The sequence below is a fragment of the Aspergillus lucknowensis genome (assembly GCF_044049455.1).
Source record: "Aspergillus lucknowensis strain CBS 449.75 chromosome Unknown BJX67scaffold_60, whole genome shotgun sequence".
Taxonomy (NCBI): Eukaryota; Fungi; Ascomycota; class Eurotiomycetes; order Eurotiales; family Aspergillaceae; genus Aspergillus; species Aspergillus lucknowensis.
Window position 1 is genome coordinate 148,709 of NW_027263604.1, and position 14,765 is coordinate 163,473.

General features: G+C 50.7%; 8 protein-coding genes across 8 annotated transcripts; 4 read left to right on the forward strand and 4 right to left on the reverse strand.

The window, feature by feature from the left end:
• Positions 1–555: 555 nt before the first annotated feature.
• Positions 556–2,445, reverse strand: BJX67DRAFT_385245 (sphinganine-1-phosphate aldolase DPL1; the record flags this gene model as incomplete). Its single annotated transcript, XM_071033815.1, has 4 exons — positions 556–1,567; positions 1,626–1,759; positions 1,821–2,298; positions 2,351–2,445. The coding sequence occupies 4 exons, from the start codon at positions 2,443–2,445 to the stop codon at positions 556–558; spliced, it is 1,719 nt and encodes a 572-aa protein (XP_070881868.1).
• A 321-nt stretch (positions 2,446–2,766) lies between these two features.
• Positions 2,767–5,068, reverse strand: hcsA (homocitrate synthase). The gene is made up of 5 exons (XM_071030276.1): positions 4,857–5,068; positions 4,568–4,791; positions 4,427–4,507; positions 4,298–4,365; positions 2,767–4,243 (listed from the first exon to the last, which is right to left on the reverse strand). Exons 1-5 carry the CDS (start codon positions 4,918–4,920, stop codon positions 3,283–3,285), a joined length of 1,398 nt encoding a protein of 465 aa, XP_070881869.1. The 5' UTR covers positions 4,921–5,068; the 3' UTR covers positions 2,767–3,282.
• BJX67DRAFT_289062 (uncharacterized protein) lies at positions 5,042–6,037 on the forward strand. The gene has a single exon (XM_071026771.1). It carries the CDS (start codon positions 5,187–5,189, stop codon positions 5,703–5,705), a length of 519 nt encoding a protein of 172 aa, XP_070881870.1. The 5' UTR covers positions 5,042–5,186; the 3' UTR covers positions 5,706–6,037.
• A 332-nt stretch (positions 6,038–6,369) lies between these two features.
• On the reverse strand, positions 6,370–7,321 carry BJX67DRAFT_375007 (DUF4448 domain-containing protein; the record flags this gene model as incomplete). The annotated part of the gene is made up of 2 exons (XM_071031635.1): positions 6,370–7,153; positions 7,263–7,321. 2 exons carry the CDS (start codon positions 7,319–7,321, stop codon positions 6,370–6,372), a joined length of 843 nt encoding a protein of 280 aa, XP_070881871.1.
• Positions 7,322–8,135: 814 nt separating this feature from the next.
• BJX67DRAFT_289079 (uncharacterized protein) lies at positions 8,136–9,343 on the forward strand. Its single transcript, XM_071026772.1, has 4 exons — positions 8,136–8,226; positions 8,298–8,622; positions 8,704–9,098; positions 9,150–9,343. The coding sequence occupies exons 2-4, from the start codon at positions 8,302–8,304 to the stop codon at positions 9,196–9,198; spliced, it is 765 nt and encodes a 254-aa protein (XP_070881872.1). The 5' UTR covers positions 8,136–8,226; positions 8,298–8,301; the 3' UTR covers positions 9,199–9,343.
• Positions 9,096–10,922, reverse strand: BJX67DRAFT_289100 (uncharacterized protein). Its single transcript, XM_071026773.1, has one exon. The coding sequence runs from the start codon at positions 10,739–10,741 to the stop codon at positions 9,488–9,490; it is 1,254 nt and encodes a 417-aa protein (XP_070881873.1). The 5' UTR covers positions 10,742–10,922; the 3' UTR covers positions 9,096–9,487.
• A 250-nt stretch (positions 10,923–11,172) lies between these two features.
• BJX67DRAFT_385249 (aminoacyl-tRNA hydrolase PTH2) lies at positions 11,173–11,951 on the forward strand (the record flags this gene model as incomplete). The annotated part of the gene is made up of 2 exons (XM_071033816.1): positions 11,173–11,542; positions 11,647–11,951. 2 exons carry the CDS (start codon positions 11,173–11,175, stop codon positions 11,949–11,951), a joined length of 675 nt encoding a protein of 224 aa, XP_070881874.1.
• A 559-nt stretch (positions 11,952–12,510) lies between these two features.
• On the forward strand, positions 12,511–14,764 carry BJX67DRAFT_365506 (U4/U6-U5 snRNP complex subunit SNU66). Its single transcript, XM_071030277.1, has one exon. It carries the CDS (start codon positions 12,730–12,732, stop codon positions 14,734–14,736), a length of 2,007 nt encoding a protein of 668 aa, XP_070881875.1. The 5' UTR covers positions 12,511–12,729; the 3' UTR covers positions 14,737–14,764.
• Position 14,765: the final 1 nt, after the last annotated feature.

The window sequence follows — 14,765 nt, forward strand, 5'->3', positions numbered from 1 at the left end:
CGGACCCGGGATATTACATTGAAAGGACGGCAGCGAGCGAAAAAGTTGAGTAGAGGGAGAAAATAACTCTTACCTCTTGTTGATATATGTAACCCCTTTTGTTATACTTTTGCATACATATTTTTTTTTTCTTTTCCCGGATTAGGTTTCATCAGGAGTCAGGGCGATTACCTCGGCCATACGTGTTTTGCGTGTGTTTGAGGGTCGAGATGAGAGGACGACAATGCCGGCACCTCGATTGCATTAAGCGATGTTACTTTGTTATTGTACTATATCTCTACTATCCTCTGACTTCCCGGTTTCGCGGAATCGCAGAGCTTTAAAAAGGGAATGTGCTGATCTTGCCGAATGGCAGCAGTAAGAATAATATTTTCAAAGCCATCGAGGCTGCGTGATAGCAATAGGCAAGCAGGCACCCCTTGACACCCGAACTCCTTGTTTCCTTGTGCTCACAGAGGCAATAGGGACATTCCATGGCACAAAGACCTTAATACAAGACAACGCCCAATCTTGGATGCATATCAACAATTGTTCAAACAGTCCTCCAGTGATCTTCTAAGCTTTGTACAGAGTATCAAGGAAACCTTCCGCGAGGCGGCTGACAATGCTCTTATCAGGTATACTTCCAGCCACGCCATAAAGAGCAGAGGTGTCGCCACGTTTGACGACGTATGACTTGCCTTGTCGCTTCCGCTCTTCGGCCTTCGCCAGCTCCTTTCCGACGACCTCAATGAGATCCAATATGAGTGTATCAACGGCCGCGGCCGTGGGAATAGTGAAAGCGACATGCATAGCCGGTGGGGACTGTAAGGCGTTGAGATGCCAACCCTTTGCGGACAGGTCGTCCGCGATATCGTAAATGTCAATCGCGTCATTCTTGCTCTCAAAAGCTACCACGCTAATCATAGGCTGCCCAACAATCTGCAGGTTTGCGGAGAGACATGCGTCCTCGTTGATTGAGGATTCAAACTTCTTCGCCGCGTTGACAATATCAAGGCAGCTTTTGATATATCCAGTTTCACCCACGCTCATGAGGCTCGCCCAGCAGCCCGCAATTAAAGCACCCGGGCGCGACCCAGCAACCGAGGGAGATGCATAGACACCACCTGACCAGTCAGGGTAGATAAAATATTGATGGCTGCGATATGCCTTGTTTCGGTACAAAAGGACCGAGTTACCTTTGGGCGCAAATCCATACTTGTGCGTATCAACACTAATACTAGTGACTCCTGGTTGATTGAAATCGAAGCCACCCTCTTCCTCGTAAGGCGATGGAAAGCCAGCCTTGTTGAGATGCGCGATGACAAACGAACCCAAGCAGCAGTCGACGTGAAGGGGGAGCTTATAGAAAGTCGCAAGCCGTGATAGAGCAGGGATATCGTCGACAATACCATGAGGGAAGTTCGGCGCAGACCCAACAAGTAGGACGGTGTTCGGGTTAATTAGTCGGCGCACAGAAGCGATATCGACCTTATACTCGGGAGCATGGCAGGGAACACGATGAAGCTTTATACCAAAGTAATTTGAAGCCTTGATGAACGCAGCATGGGCAGTATCCGGGATGATCCTTTAGGAGAGTCAGCAGAACGTCAAGTAGGACATGTGAAGTGTTGGCATGGCCTCACATCTCGGGTTCTGTTACACCTCGTTCAGCGCGTGCCTTGTTCCGCGCCGCCAAGCAAGCCATGAGAATCGATTCAGTGCCACCACTTGTGGTGACTCCGGCGCCATCGGATGGGCCGTGAAACATTGCAAGGACCTGTACCATATCAAGTAAGTGACCATACATGAATTCCATTCTCTAAGCGGGATTCGATTACCATTGCAACGACCTCCGCCTCCATCTTCCGAACGCCAGGGAAGACGTCGGGGTGGATCGGATTGGCAACACCAAATTGCGCGAAGGCATCGGCTTGGATCTTGAGGAGGTCCTTCCCACCATGGTACACGGCGCCGCTGACTCGGCCATCCTCCCATCGAGTATGTTCCATATTCCCCAGCTTCTCAAGCTCGGCACGAATTTGTTCGGGGGTCCATCCTTCCTTCGGTAGGGTAAGGTACCGCGTGACTCCAGGCCCGGTCGACACAAGCTTCGATTCTAGACCCTCAATTGCTGTCGAAACCTGCTTGTCGACCTGTCCGCGAACTCCGGGAAATCGAAGGAAGACGGTATAGAAGAATAGCCGAATTGTCAACAAGACATTGCGGACACTGCCGAGGAGGCCGTAGCCCCGTAAAGAATAAAACGTCTTTCGAACGTAGCGGAATAGGAATAGGATAAATATAATATTGCGGAAACTGTCGGTCGTCAGTGTAATGTTGAGACCGTCGGCGATGGTCCTCCACTTACAGGTCCAAGTTGAGAAAGGCCAGCTGGGCACCGGAGGCTCTGCCATAACCGAGCAGCTTATTCTGCAAGGCGATTGGCAGGACGGAAGACGCCATTTCCCCTCCCGTGAACCTTCGACGATTGCTCCTCCTTGCTCACAGAGTGGAAAGAGTATAGAAATAAGAGGTAGGATGGAATTTGAAGAGGAAGAAAAGGTCGAAGAAGGAAGTGGGGATTGGAGCGAAAGATGAGCATATGCCAGAGGTCAAGGTAACCAACCAGACGAACCAGCGAAGGGAAAGACTGCAGAATGACGAGAGGAAGCCACACCCACTTCCTTGGCTCAGGGAGGTAATTGAGCGGGCTGTCAATCCATTCGAAGAAGAAGGTGAATGGCTCCAATTCAAAAGGCGCCAAACGGGCAACGGCCAGCCAGCCTCGGCTGCACGTTCCACATGCCACCTCGTTTGGACGGGAAGAGCCTGAGGCGTGTGCAGGGCAGGTGACGTGTTTCCAATGGTTCTGGTTTATTCAGCCAATCCCAGCATAAAATTTTCATACAGGTAATGCCTGATCATAATCCAAATCCGACTCATAGTCATGTCTCTGTATCTCTCTTCTCATTCATGTCACTCCCTTACCAAGGAGACCTGCTTATATACAGAGCCCAGTTTAGTGGACAAAACCTTGCAGAACACCAGTCACTCTTTTCCGCTCCCTTCTTGCACAGGCAAATAACACTTTTGAAGACTCCAATGAGAAATTAGAATATCCCAGACCAAATAAATGAACACCAAATCATGACAAGACAAAAAGGTCCACGCCTCTCCTTGTGAGAGCCTCTAGGGGAATATGATCAAAGCTCTAAAAAATAATGGCCATTCCGACTGGAATGGCTCAAGCAAATGGAGGATAATATGCATCGGATCTTTCGGAGAGAAAATGCGAATCCTTTATAGGGCAGCACCATTACCTTGAGTAGCAAGCTCCTTCTCCTTTTCGAGGAATTGAGCGTGCTCATCAGCGGTCAAGTCGAGGAGGGGCTTGTTCTCGCCGGAGTTGAGATTACGGTAATAAGCACGGATGATGCTATCTGCATCGTCAATGGCAATGGGCCGGATGTCAGCGAGTGCCTTGATCTTGGCTGTGCACTCCTTGTACTGGTCGTCGGTCATATGGACATTAAGTTGTTGAGCACGCGACTTGATAGCGTTCCAGCCCGTCAGTCGGGACGCAAAGTGGACGTATCTTGACATTCCGAAATCGGCGGGGTTAATAATCTCGTAGGTACTGGGGTTGTTCAGGATCGCCTTGGCGTGAATACCGGCCTTGTGGGTAAAGGCACAGAAACCCGTAATGTAGTTATTGAAGGGGATATTGACCTCAACAGCTTCAGCCACGAGGTCTTCAATGTCCTTAAGCTTCTCCAGCTTGTACTTGCCCTTGACGTAATCGGGGTCGGCAACCATCATACGGGCCATGAGACCACCTAGAGGAGTGATTCCGTTGCGCTCGCCAATTCCAAGAACAGAGGTATCGATATGAGTAGCACCAGCCTCTAGGGCACAGTAAGCGTTGGCAATAGCACAACCAGTGTCATTGTGGAAGTGTGTTTCGATGTCACAGCTCACGACACCTCTCAGTACGCGAACAAGCTCGTAAACTTGACGCGGAGAGGCACAGCCAACAGTATCGGCAATACCAACCCGGTTCACACCAACTTGGTCGACAGCGGAATAGATGGAGAGCAGGTCAACAAGGTCGGAACGGAAAGAATCTTCACTGGAAAAACGAATTTCAATGCCCTTGGACTTTACGAATTCGATGACTTCAATCGCGGCATTCTTGATATAGGTCATGTCCTTTCCGTGGGAATGCTCGCGAAGGTAGGACGACGTTCCGATGACAACATCGCTACGCTTGCATCAGTATTTAAGCTCAGTCATGAAAAGTGTGGGGTCAACTAACACTCCGTCGACACCGGTCTCCACAGCAACCCTAGCATCATCCATGTGGCATCGGATATGAGTAAGGATCTATTCATACTGTTAGATAGACAGCCACACGCAACCCCAACTTGAAGCGTAACAAACATACCTTGGCCTTCAAGCCCAGCTTGCAGATGGCCTCGCAGTCGAGCCTCGACTGCTCGGAAGCACAAGGGCTAGTGAGCTCGATCTACGGCGGGTTGTCATCAGTCAATATTGCCAAAACTGAATATCTTCTCGTACGGCTCACATAGTCAACCCCAAACGCGTCCAAAGCCTTGGCGATCTGGATCTTCTTCTCAGTGTCGAAGAAAGCGTTGGCAAACTGTTCACCCTCGCGGAGAGTACTCTCGATAATCTTAAACCGGGAGACATTGCTCAGAAAGTCGGTAACCCCGACCTTGTGACCGTAGGGATTGCGGGACGGGTGAGGATTCTGGCGGGTCTGGATAGCCGTGAAGCCGGGATGGGATGCTGCCAAGAAAAATCAGTTATGAGGCCGTTCCAGGGAGTTATATACTGTATCCTCGCTGCCGTACCATTTGACGGGCTATTAGTGCCATTTGTTTGCCCATTGGGCTCGTTGTCCGCACCAGGGCACATCGTGTGAATGGAATGGCGGGGGGGAGGGGCTCGGAAATCAAGTGATGTGAGGCGCAGAACTCTATCACAGGCTAGATACAGGTGAGCTGGTTGTCGAGGGTTGAAAGAGGAAGAAGAATACTAACCGTCAAGTAAGGAGCCCTCGAAGTGTTCTTAAATGCAATGCAGTTGACGAGAAGTCAAGAAAAGAGTCATCGGCCTGGGGGGGAAGAAAAGTGGGTGGAGCTTGAGAAGGGAACGATCTCCAATGAATTCACAGGTTTTGAATGACTCCTCCTTGGGCGGCAATAATAATGAAGAAAAATTTCGCCCGCCGAACACGCAGTGAGCGCCCTTGGAATTTTCACCCCATTTCCCATCCAATCCTTTGTGGGGAAGCCTGCGTCTGTCCGTCCCTCCAATTATTTTTGCCTGCCTCGATGCCACTCCAGCGAACCTTCCCCGGTCTTGTCGACCCCCTTAGCGGTCGAAATTGTCGCTTCGTTTCCTCACTGCTGATCCGTGAGCGAAGATCTCAACAAGTTCGACAACTGAGTCATTGCTGCTTCCGAAGATACTCCTGGGTGAGACAGGTCGACGGAAGACCTGTCGCCTGTCACACTGGGAAAGCTCCGGAGTACTTCGTGAATAAGCTTATTATTGGTGTTGCTGGCATACGTAACCGCTTGGCCAGGCGAAAGTTTGGGGCCTCGAAGATTTATTATCTGCATTATTGTGCCTTGTCAGCGGCCAGCGTTCTCTGGTTTGGGGGAAATCTATCCAGGCCCGACATCGGCATGACATGAGGTGACCCCGGGAGGGTTCGGTAACAGCTTTACCAAAATATTACAGCTTGATCTTGTTGATCTTGTGCATGGTACCAGTCAGTGTCTTGATTCAGGTATTGGATCCGATGAATGAAGTGGTTTGTGACTCATTCTTCAGTCGTGTTTTGGACAAACACCATTGACTGCATCTCGGAAGCAGGGTGTTGGTTGCTTGCTCGAACGGGAACTTGCAGTCCTGCCGACACAACGTCAACACAAGGACCATACGATACACTCTTGTCCGAATTCTCTTCGCCTTGCGAGTTGGCCTCGGAATTACTAGGATGCCGAGGGCGAAGAGTAAGGCCTGGTATTACAAGATACCAGAAGGAAAGCGCTCGTTTTCGAGGAGTCGCAGGATTGCGGGGAGTCAATACTAGAGTACTCCAGTCGTATGAAAGACTGAAACGAGGTATAAAATATAAAATTACTTCCTGAGATGTGTATAACACACTTAGTAGTACTTCTACTCCAGGGAGTAGTTGTCGTTTTCGTGACTCACTGTTCCCCAAAGAATACATGCAGACTTGGGTTGGAAAATCGAAACTCCAGAGATGGCAACCACGCATACCCTCGGGCTCTGACCCTCTCGAGACAATATAAAGACATGTTCAAGCCCGAAAGAACACAGCTGTGCGGCCCTTCAAACAATCCAGCTTTTCAGCCTGGACACGTCCCTTCTGAATGGGTAGCTAGCACCCCGTCCGTGATCAAGGTTGTACCTTTCCGAGCCCATCCCTTCGAGCAATCCGGTTTCAATATCGGATGGGTACCTCTTCAAAATCGCAGAATCATCGGAGCCACTGCTCTCTTTTCCCTCGCATAGCAAACGTTGGGGCCTGGATCTTGCGATACCGTAACCCCTTCTTCGAGATTTCGGGAATACGTTGGCAATGGCGTCCCTGGTTCTTCGCATTGAACACACTAAAGTAATTACCACGATACCCACGACCACGACGCTCACTGGGAGGCCAATGTACAATGCTCGTTTGTTGAACTGTGCTGGCGGTGGTGGTTTATAGTGCTCCACCGGGCGACGGCGAAGCGTAATCGTCGGACCATGTCGAGCGCTTGCTCTTCGATGAGTAGAATCGAGCTCGATGATGTAAAGCGTCATCGTGTTATCTGTTTTACCCTGAAGCCAATCTCTCTGCATACGAAGCGGGATATATCCATAGCTATTTTCAGTCTTTTCAGAAGTGAATGCCGAGGTGCCGTCAAGAGAGTCGGAATATCTCAGCTCGATAGTAATGGTTGCGTTCAGGGGATAGAAATCAGCATTCCAGGTCACATAGTAGGTAGTATCTACCAGCACATCGGCGCCATTTTCTGGGAGGCAGAAAGGCACGAAAGGGCCTTCAAGATCGGTACAAATGGGAAAATCACCAGCCGATAGCCGATTAGACGCGGTTGCTTGACGCGGGGTACTTGGAACTCGGTTGGAAATAGAGCTGTTCGCTAGGGTGTTGCCTCAAACGAGCAGCAACAGTTAGATCAGAATCAGGATTCTTCTCGCCAAAATTGTAAGCTACTAACTGAAGTCTTGGCTCGCTTCCCTTCCCATAGTGGCTCCGAAGGCGCAATTTGGCAGCCATGTGGTCAAAAATGCGATTGCGATTAGGTTCCAAAAGAGCCCATGGAGTCTCCTGGGGTTCTCCATAATAGATGCAAGGAAGTTATACCTCAAGTAATAGCCAGAGAACCAATAGGCTGTGGTATCAGAGGATGTCCTTCAAACCAGCCCTCGAATTACTTCGAGTAGTAGCTGACAAGACCATAGTCGCCGTACTACCCTTTGCGCAACTTCAAGTTGGTCGCTAGTTATAAAGTTCGGGGAAGGAGCGGTAAAGACGAGGAAGGAGCCACCTAGGACCGATATATTACTCTGACCACTGTACTAGTAGTACTCGGGGTAGGAGGAGGATAGCCTACCTGCTTTGCTTCTGTCATCGGGAAGCAGCACGTGCGAGTAAACACCGAAGTATCGAGCTCTCCTTGTCACCTTGTCACATCCCGTTGAGACTTGAAAGGATTACTGTGCCCTAAATATAGCCCAAGCCACTGAGACTGGGCTCGTCTCTCAAAGAGCCAGGTCGGGCTGCCAGAGAAGCTCTGGCTGGCAAGCATCTCCATAGTCTGGGTGATCGGCTGGTAGGATGAGAGAATCAACATTGCCATCAAGCGTGGAATGTAGAGTAGTTTGAGCTCCTGATGCGCGAAACCTGTATTCGAAGAGAACAGAGTGGGGATGAATCTAAAACTCTCGATTCATCTCTGTTGCTTCGAGCTCTCCAGGCTTGGCTCCGAAGGCCGCGCTTGTGCCGGGCGGGTTAAGGATTGCCGTTTTGAGTTTAGGCCACCTGTCGCGCGAAGCGTCTGTCGTGGCGGCCTCGTTCGAACAGCCCAACGCGCTGTCCAGAATCTGCCTGCTGTCTATACTTTGGTCTTTTCAACCGATCCATCTCCCAAAGTGCGCCTGTATCTTCTACAGTTAGCCCAGGTTTGTATCGTCCAACAAACTCAGCGTGCTTGAAAACGTCTACTTACCAGCACCCGTTTCCCTGTCGGTAGCACCATGCGCTTCATTCCGCTTCTCGCCGTCCTTCCCGCGCTGGCTGTCGCCCAGGAGCAGGTCCCTCTTGCGGACCGCGTTCAAGGCTGGTTCAACATGGCCAAGTCCTACCTGCCAACCGCGACTCCTGTCGTTCCCGTCGCTGAAAAGGTGGTCGAGCCCGCGAAGCAGGTCATCCAAGAAAAGACTATTACCCCATTCAACTCGAGTAATTGGGAGTCGCTTCTGGAACCGGCGCAATCTCCCCAAGACTGGTTGCTTTTCATCACCGGGGGGAACAAGACTTGCTTCGGTCGCTGTGGCAGGGCCGAAAAGTCATTTAATGTGGGTGCATCTTCGGGTCAGCGAAGACCCGAGAATCTACCCTCGTGGCATAAAAAGAGGGGCCTAATTACTCAATCTTAGGAATCTCTCCCCCTTTTCGCCGCCGACCCGACCTCTCCCAACCTTGGATATCTCGATTGCGAGTCCAACCAACTTCTCTGCTCCACTTGGTCTGTTGTCGCGCCTTCCGTCTGGTACTTCAAGGTTCCCCAAGCTCAACCCGAGGAACGGCCCTCTACTCCTCTGTACCTTGTTTATGTGAACTCTACCACCGTGACGCCGGAGACGATCTATAAGATTCATTCCGAGAAGACATATGAAAACAGACCCGCATACGACGGTGCGTTCCACCCGACAGATGGCTGGCTTGCGAAATACGGCCTATTTGTGCCTCTGGGCTACGTCATCTACGGATTTGGAATTGTTCCCAGCTGGCTTTTCATGATTCTTATCAGCATGGCCAGCCGGACGATGATGTAAGTTTTCTAATGCAGTCGCTATCATCGACCCACTAAAACTTCAATCAGGAGTCGTCGACTCGGGAATCCAGGAGCCCCTGCTGGTCGTACCGGATAAATCTACGTTAAAACAGATGAAGAGGTACAGCTTTCCAGAACGCCATGGTCAGGGATGTATATACTATAATCTAGTGTTACGCTTCCGACCCGATAATAGGGCCATGTAGAGTCTTTTGGTTGTTCCTCCATCCCCCGGTGTACACGGGATTGTTTTGAGATCCTCAAGAGACTGTCTTAGAAAGAAATAACAGAGCGTTCTTTGATTTGAAGTTAGCCGGATTGGGGGGGAACTTTGATCTCTGCAATTTAATCGCATTGTAAAGGTTCATCGTAAATTCACAAGGATCTTAAAACCAACCAAAATAGATTCTTGACTGGCCTAATATACCACCTTCATCTTCGTATTGTCCTGGATCGGGTGGGTTGAAGCGATCTTTGCGAGAAATATACATACTCACCGACTGTAATGAAGCGAAACTCTGGCCGTCCTCAGCCGCTTTAGCCAATTCCTGGAAGAGTGGCATGATATTGTCATCCTCTTCCCAGATCCTATCAGAGTCGTCCTTCCCATGGTAATCAGGGAGGTTGAGTAAGATGAGAGACTCCAGCTGTGGGGGCAAAACATCTTGAAGCCGATGTTCATTGTCCGCGGGATTTCCCAGCAAAACTTCAAGCTGGATGGATAGTTCCTTAAGCTGAGTGAAATTCCTCATGGACCCGAAGCATCCCTGGATGTCCGTGCATTCTTGCTCCATACGCCAATCCTTCGCGTCGTCGATTCCGCAGACAATATCGAGATGCATAAGCGTCTGTGCATGCTGTTCGAGTATCCGCTTCAGCCGAGGGGCGTCGTGCTCAACAGGAAAACTGGTGGACCCGCCTATATTATCGAATTTCAGGGATTTCAGCTGGGTCGAGCAGGATATGATGCTCTCTAAGACTTCTTCTGGCGAGACGTCCGCAGCCCATTCTCCTCCGGATCCGACTGCGACGATGAAATTAAGATTTTCGAGGAGTGGAAGACGCAGGAGAGTGGCCATCTCCCCGAATTCACCCCGCCGGACCTTGAACGTGAAGGAGGTTATGTTCGATAGCTGGACCAGGAGGGTCCATCTCATGGCTTCTTCGTGTGATTTCTCGAGTCTCCGGAGCCAATAATCCCGCGAGGAACGGATTCTTTCTCCGTTGGCGCTGAATTTGCTTTTCAGTATTTCTGCTGCTGCCTTTAATCGCTCGGACCAGGCCTTCTCAGATTCCACATCAGTTTGAGGTTTGACGAGCCGACGGCCTGGACCCTCCCACGACCGCGAATCCCAACCATCGCGGTCACTGTAAGTCCAGTCCCATTCCTCATCTTCCAGGTGGAATTCCTTTATCCAACGCGCAAGTTGCGGTCGGTCTATCACACCCTGGAAAAGATATCGTACCCGCGCGTCATAGCCCTTGATGGTCCTATACAGAAGAGGCTCGACAATTGCCCGCACAGTGGTAGAAACCAGCAGTAGCCTGTGAGCAGTTCTTGCCTTTCCCCTCTTTAGTAGATCATGAACCACATCAGTGAAAATAAAATAAAGAATCTCGAGTGGAAGATAGAGAGCCATCCTTCACCGTCTCCGGGAAGACAGCAAGAACTTCGGAGTCAACTAATGCGGTATGGAGCTCACGGTTGCTCATGAACCAGCCGCCACCAATGACTTCAAAGTAGAGGACCATAAGAAACAGGGGAGCCTCTCTCCATTTTTCGAATCTGTTGTGAAATTAAGTTTTCACCAAGGAGCTCCCAACTCAGCCGCAAACGATCTCCGCAGCATAGAGCCACGTGACAATGTAATCGCGCGTCCCATGTGTATTTGCACAAAGCCAGACAATGCGGGACCACCACCGAGATTTGAAAGACTATCCAGAGTGCCCGGATTAATCCAGGATATTAGCGTCGTTACGAAAAAAGTAATTCGAATGATGGATGCGTAGAGAAAATATCGGAGCATGGACCTCTCGCCCGCGACAGAGCTTCCAAGACCCCCACGCAAAAATGCCTCATTTCCTTCCCAAGCTCCGAACTCCCGTCATCCAATTCCCTCCCCTTCCTACGATGTCGGACCCCGATCGCTTGCCACCGTCAACAACGACGTATGTAGTCGCCACGGCCATAATTGCTGGGATCACGGGCTACTTCATCGGTCAGGGAGCGTCCTTGGGCCTCTTCTCGTCGAGGGAGAAGGAGGGCTGGCCCAATAGTTATAACGTGAAGGTCCATCGGGGCTCGTCGGACGAAGAAGATGAAAGCGGGGAGGACGAGAGTGAGGACGAAGGCGATGGAGGCGAATTGGCAAGCTTCGAGAGTAATACGGAGGAGGTGAAACTGGTACTCGTTGTGAGGACGGATTTAGGGATGACGAAAGGTATATTGTTGCCCCCAGTCCATACCTCTGTTTCCCATGGATGATGTCTTTGGCGGCGTCACCTACTGAAAGACACTGAAAGCTTACTTCTGCCAATATTACAGGTAAAATCGCTGCCCAGTGTTCGCATGCAACCCTCGCCTGCTACAAATATCTCGTCGCGCACACGGCCAGCTCACCAATTCTGCGTCGCTGGGAATCACAAGGCCAAGCAAAAATTGCGCTGCAGACCAGATCGGAGGAGGAACTGCAGATGTTACAGGCTCAGGCAATGAGCCTCGGACTTTGTGCTCGAGTGATACAAGACGCTGGACGCACACAGATCGCCAGTGGAAGTAGGACGGTGCTGGGCATATTAGGACCAAAGAGCGTGGTCGATACCGTGACGGGGCATCTGAAGCTTCTTTAAAAGCTCCCGCACCATCTTTCGCGTTTCGGTGGCTTTGAATGGTTTCGATAGCAAGGTGTTTGGGTTGGATGGCTGCATTTTGCGTACTCCTTTCTTTAGTACCTTGCTTAACCCTATAATTACTCAAGAAGCATCATAGCTTTTGCTGCCAACGCTACAGAATATACTACAGCTGTCTGCAAGAAAAATTATGTTGGCCAGCCATGGTTTATCCCTAACCTCATCGGCCGACGGCCATGATCAGTAAAGGGAACAGGAATATGACGCCGTCGACACGAGGACCTCAAGCCGAGCTCACCAATCATCCGAAAACAAGAGGGAGCTCAAGACTCGAGTGAACACCTCGTGCCAACAATTAATCTGAGATCTGTCGACCGGAAAATATGGCACCAAACGTAGAACAGCGGTGCCTCCTTGGGTCGTCGAACTGTCCAGCAATCGACCGATACGCAAAGAAACAACATCCCGGGGAAAATCGCTTTTCACGACCAGGATCGCTGAACACAGATCCGTTTATGTTCTGTTGATGAGGGGAAAAAAGAAGCAGAAAAATTTCTGCAGGAAAAGCGCGCTTCTTATTGCTCGCGCTAAGTGGGCACGAAGAGAAACTCGCGCTAAACCTTACCGAGATGGGAGCTTATGTAACACCTTCCTGGACAGTCGATCCATTTCTTGGTGAAAGTGGCTGTTGAAATCGTCCTTTCAATTGCAACGTAACGCAACTCACCAACCCTCCGGTTACCGCTCTTTTCGTCCTCCTACTGTCTCGACCGACAATATGGCGGACGTGATTTCAATCGAGCAAAACAACAAGATTCGTTCAGCTCTGGGGTTAAAACCTCTGCCTGTTCCTGGAGCCGAAGGTCCCTCCTTTAAAGAATCCAACGACGACAGCTCGGACGATGAACCGGCGAGCACACTCGAGTCGCGCGAGGCACAAGCCGGCGACAACTGGAGAAAACTTCAAGATGAAGCCGAGGCGAAGAAGAGGCGCGATGAAAGGAACGCGGCTATCAAAAAGGCGCGCGAGTTAGCACAACGAAATGCAAAGCTTCAAGGGCCAACACTGGGGGAGAGCGCGGACGCGGATGTAGATACCAAGACTTGGTTGCTCCAGACCAAAAAGCGACAGAAAAAGATCGAGAGAGAACGGGCGCGCAAGTTGGCAGAGGAGCTGGAAGAGCGTCAACGGATCGCGGAACACACGGCTTCAGATCTTGCTGGTGTCAAAGTTGGTCATGAGATAGGGGAATTCGGAGGAGGGGAGGAGCATATCTTGACGCTCAAAGATACGACTGTTGACGAGAACGAGGAGGAGGGGGACGAGTTGGAGAATCTTGACTTACGCGAAAAGGAACGGGTGGCCGAACGATTAGAGTTGAAGAAACGGAAGCCTGCTTACGACCCGACGGAAGAGAATGCAGGGATACTTGCACAATACGACGAGGAAATCGATGGAAAGAAACGGAAACGGTTTACACTTGATGCTCAGGGTTCAACAATGGAAGAGCAAGAAGCACGGCGGCAGGATGTTTCGGACAAACTGAAACGAAATGTTATCAGCCTTGATTTTGAGGCCGACAGACCTGTCTCCGATTACATGGATGTGAGCGAAATTAAAATCAAAAAGCTGAAGAAGAAGAAGGCCAAAGCTAGCAAAAGACGATCCGGAATCGATGACGACGATTCTCTTCCAACAATAGAACCTGCTGATACGTCGAATGGGTCGTCATCTATGGATGTTGATGCTGTAAACGGCGCAACGGTACCTGCACCCCGCAAGATCCAGGATGAGGACATTTTGTTTGTGGATGACGATGATCTACAAGCCTCCTTAACCCGTCAGCGGCGCGCCGCGCTGAAAAAACGGCAGAGAGTGCGACCAGAGGATATCGCACGGCAACTCCGGGAGGAAGATTCGCAGACTCCAATGGATCTAGAAACGCGAGACGAAGAAGAACCTGGGCTGGTGATTGACGAGACGTCCGAATTTGTTTCCAGTCTCCAGAAACCGGTCCTCCCAGATCCCCGCCAGCGCCGAACCACGACACCGCGGACCCGGACGGAGGAGCCGGACGACGAACGGCCAGAAGCAGATATGGGGGACGTGGATATGGAAAGATCTTATGCTGACACCGAAGACGAGGAGGACCTTAAAGAACGCATCAAACGCGAGGAATCCCAGACTAACGGTCCTATCAGTGGTACCGGCTTGGAGGAGGAATCTACACTTTCTCAGGGTCTTGGTGCTACATTGGGTATACTAAAGAAGCGTGGTCTTGTGAAATCTACAGATGCTGCAGAGCATAACTCCCTCCTCCGTGACCGGCAGAAATTCATATCTGAGAAGAATCGCCTTGAGACGGAAGCCGAGAGACGCGCTCGCCAGCAACGTGAGCGTGACCGAGCGACAGGAAAGCTTGACCGCATGTCTGCCCGAGAGCGAGAAGAGCACGCGCGGTGGGAGAATAAGCAGCGTGATCAACAGGAAGCCCGCCACATGGCGGAGGTGTTTAACAAAGAGTACAAGCCCGATGTTCAGCTTAAGTATATTGACGAGTTTGGTCGTCAAATGAACCAGAAGGAGGCGTTTAAGCACCTGAGTCACCAGTTCCACGGCAAGGGCAGTGGTAAGATGAAAACTGAGAAGCGATTGAAGAAAATTGAAGAGGAGAAGAAGCGCGAGGCAATGAGTGCCCTCGACAGCAGCCAACATACAGGAATGAACAGCGTCATGGGTGCGACAGCACGGAAGAATCGCCAGGCCGGGGTGCGTTTAGGCTAGTTCTTTTCGTCATTGATGTGTGTGTTTGG

Coding starts and splice junctions, on each gene's coding strand:
- hcsA (XM_071030276.1), bottom strand. CDS start 4,920: ATGTGCCCTGGTGCGGACAACGAGCCCAATGGGCAAACAAATGGCACT. Junction 4,508..4,567: donor ACGCGTTTGGGGTTGACTAT/GTGAGCCGTACG, acceptor AACCCGCCGTAG/ATCGAGCTCACTAGCCCTTG. Junction 4,366..4,426: donor AGCTGGGCTTGAAGGCCAAG/GTATGTTTGTTA, acceptor CAGTATGAATAG/ATCCTTACTCATATCCGATG.
- BJX67DRAFT_289079 (XM_071026772.1), top strand. CDS start 8,302: ATGCGCTTCATTCCGCTTCTCGCCGTCCTTCCCGCGCTGGCTGTCGCC. Junction 8,623..8,703: donor GGGCCGAAAAGTCATTTAAT/GTGGGTGCATCT, acceptor ACTCAATCTTAG/GAATCTCTCCCCCTTTTCGC. Junction 9,099..9,149: donor ATGGCCAGCCGGACGATGAT/GTAAGTTTTCTA, acceptor AACTTCAATCAG/GAGTCGTCGACTCGGGAATC.
- BJX67DRAFT_289100 (XM_071026773.1), bottom strand. CDS start 10,741: ATGGCTCTCTATCTTCCACTCGAGATTCTTTATTTTATTTTCACTGAT.
- BJX67DRAFT_289062 (XM_071026771.1), top strand. CDS start 5,187: ATGACTCCTCCTTGGGCGGCAATAATAATGAAGAAAAATTTCGCCCGC.
- BJX67DRAFT_365506 (XM_071030277.1), top strand. CDS start 12,730: ATGGCGGACGTGATTTCAATCGAGCAAAACAACAAGATTCGTTCAGCT.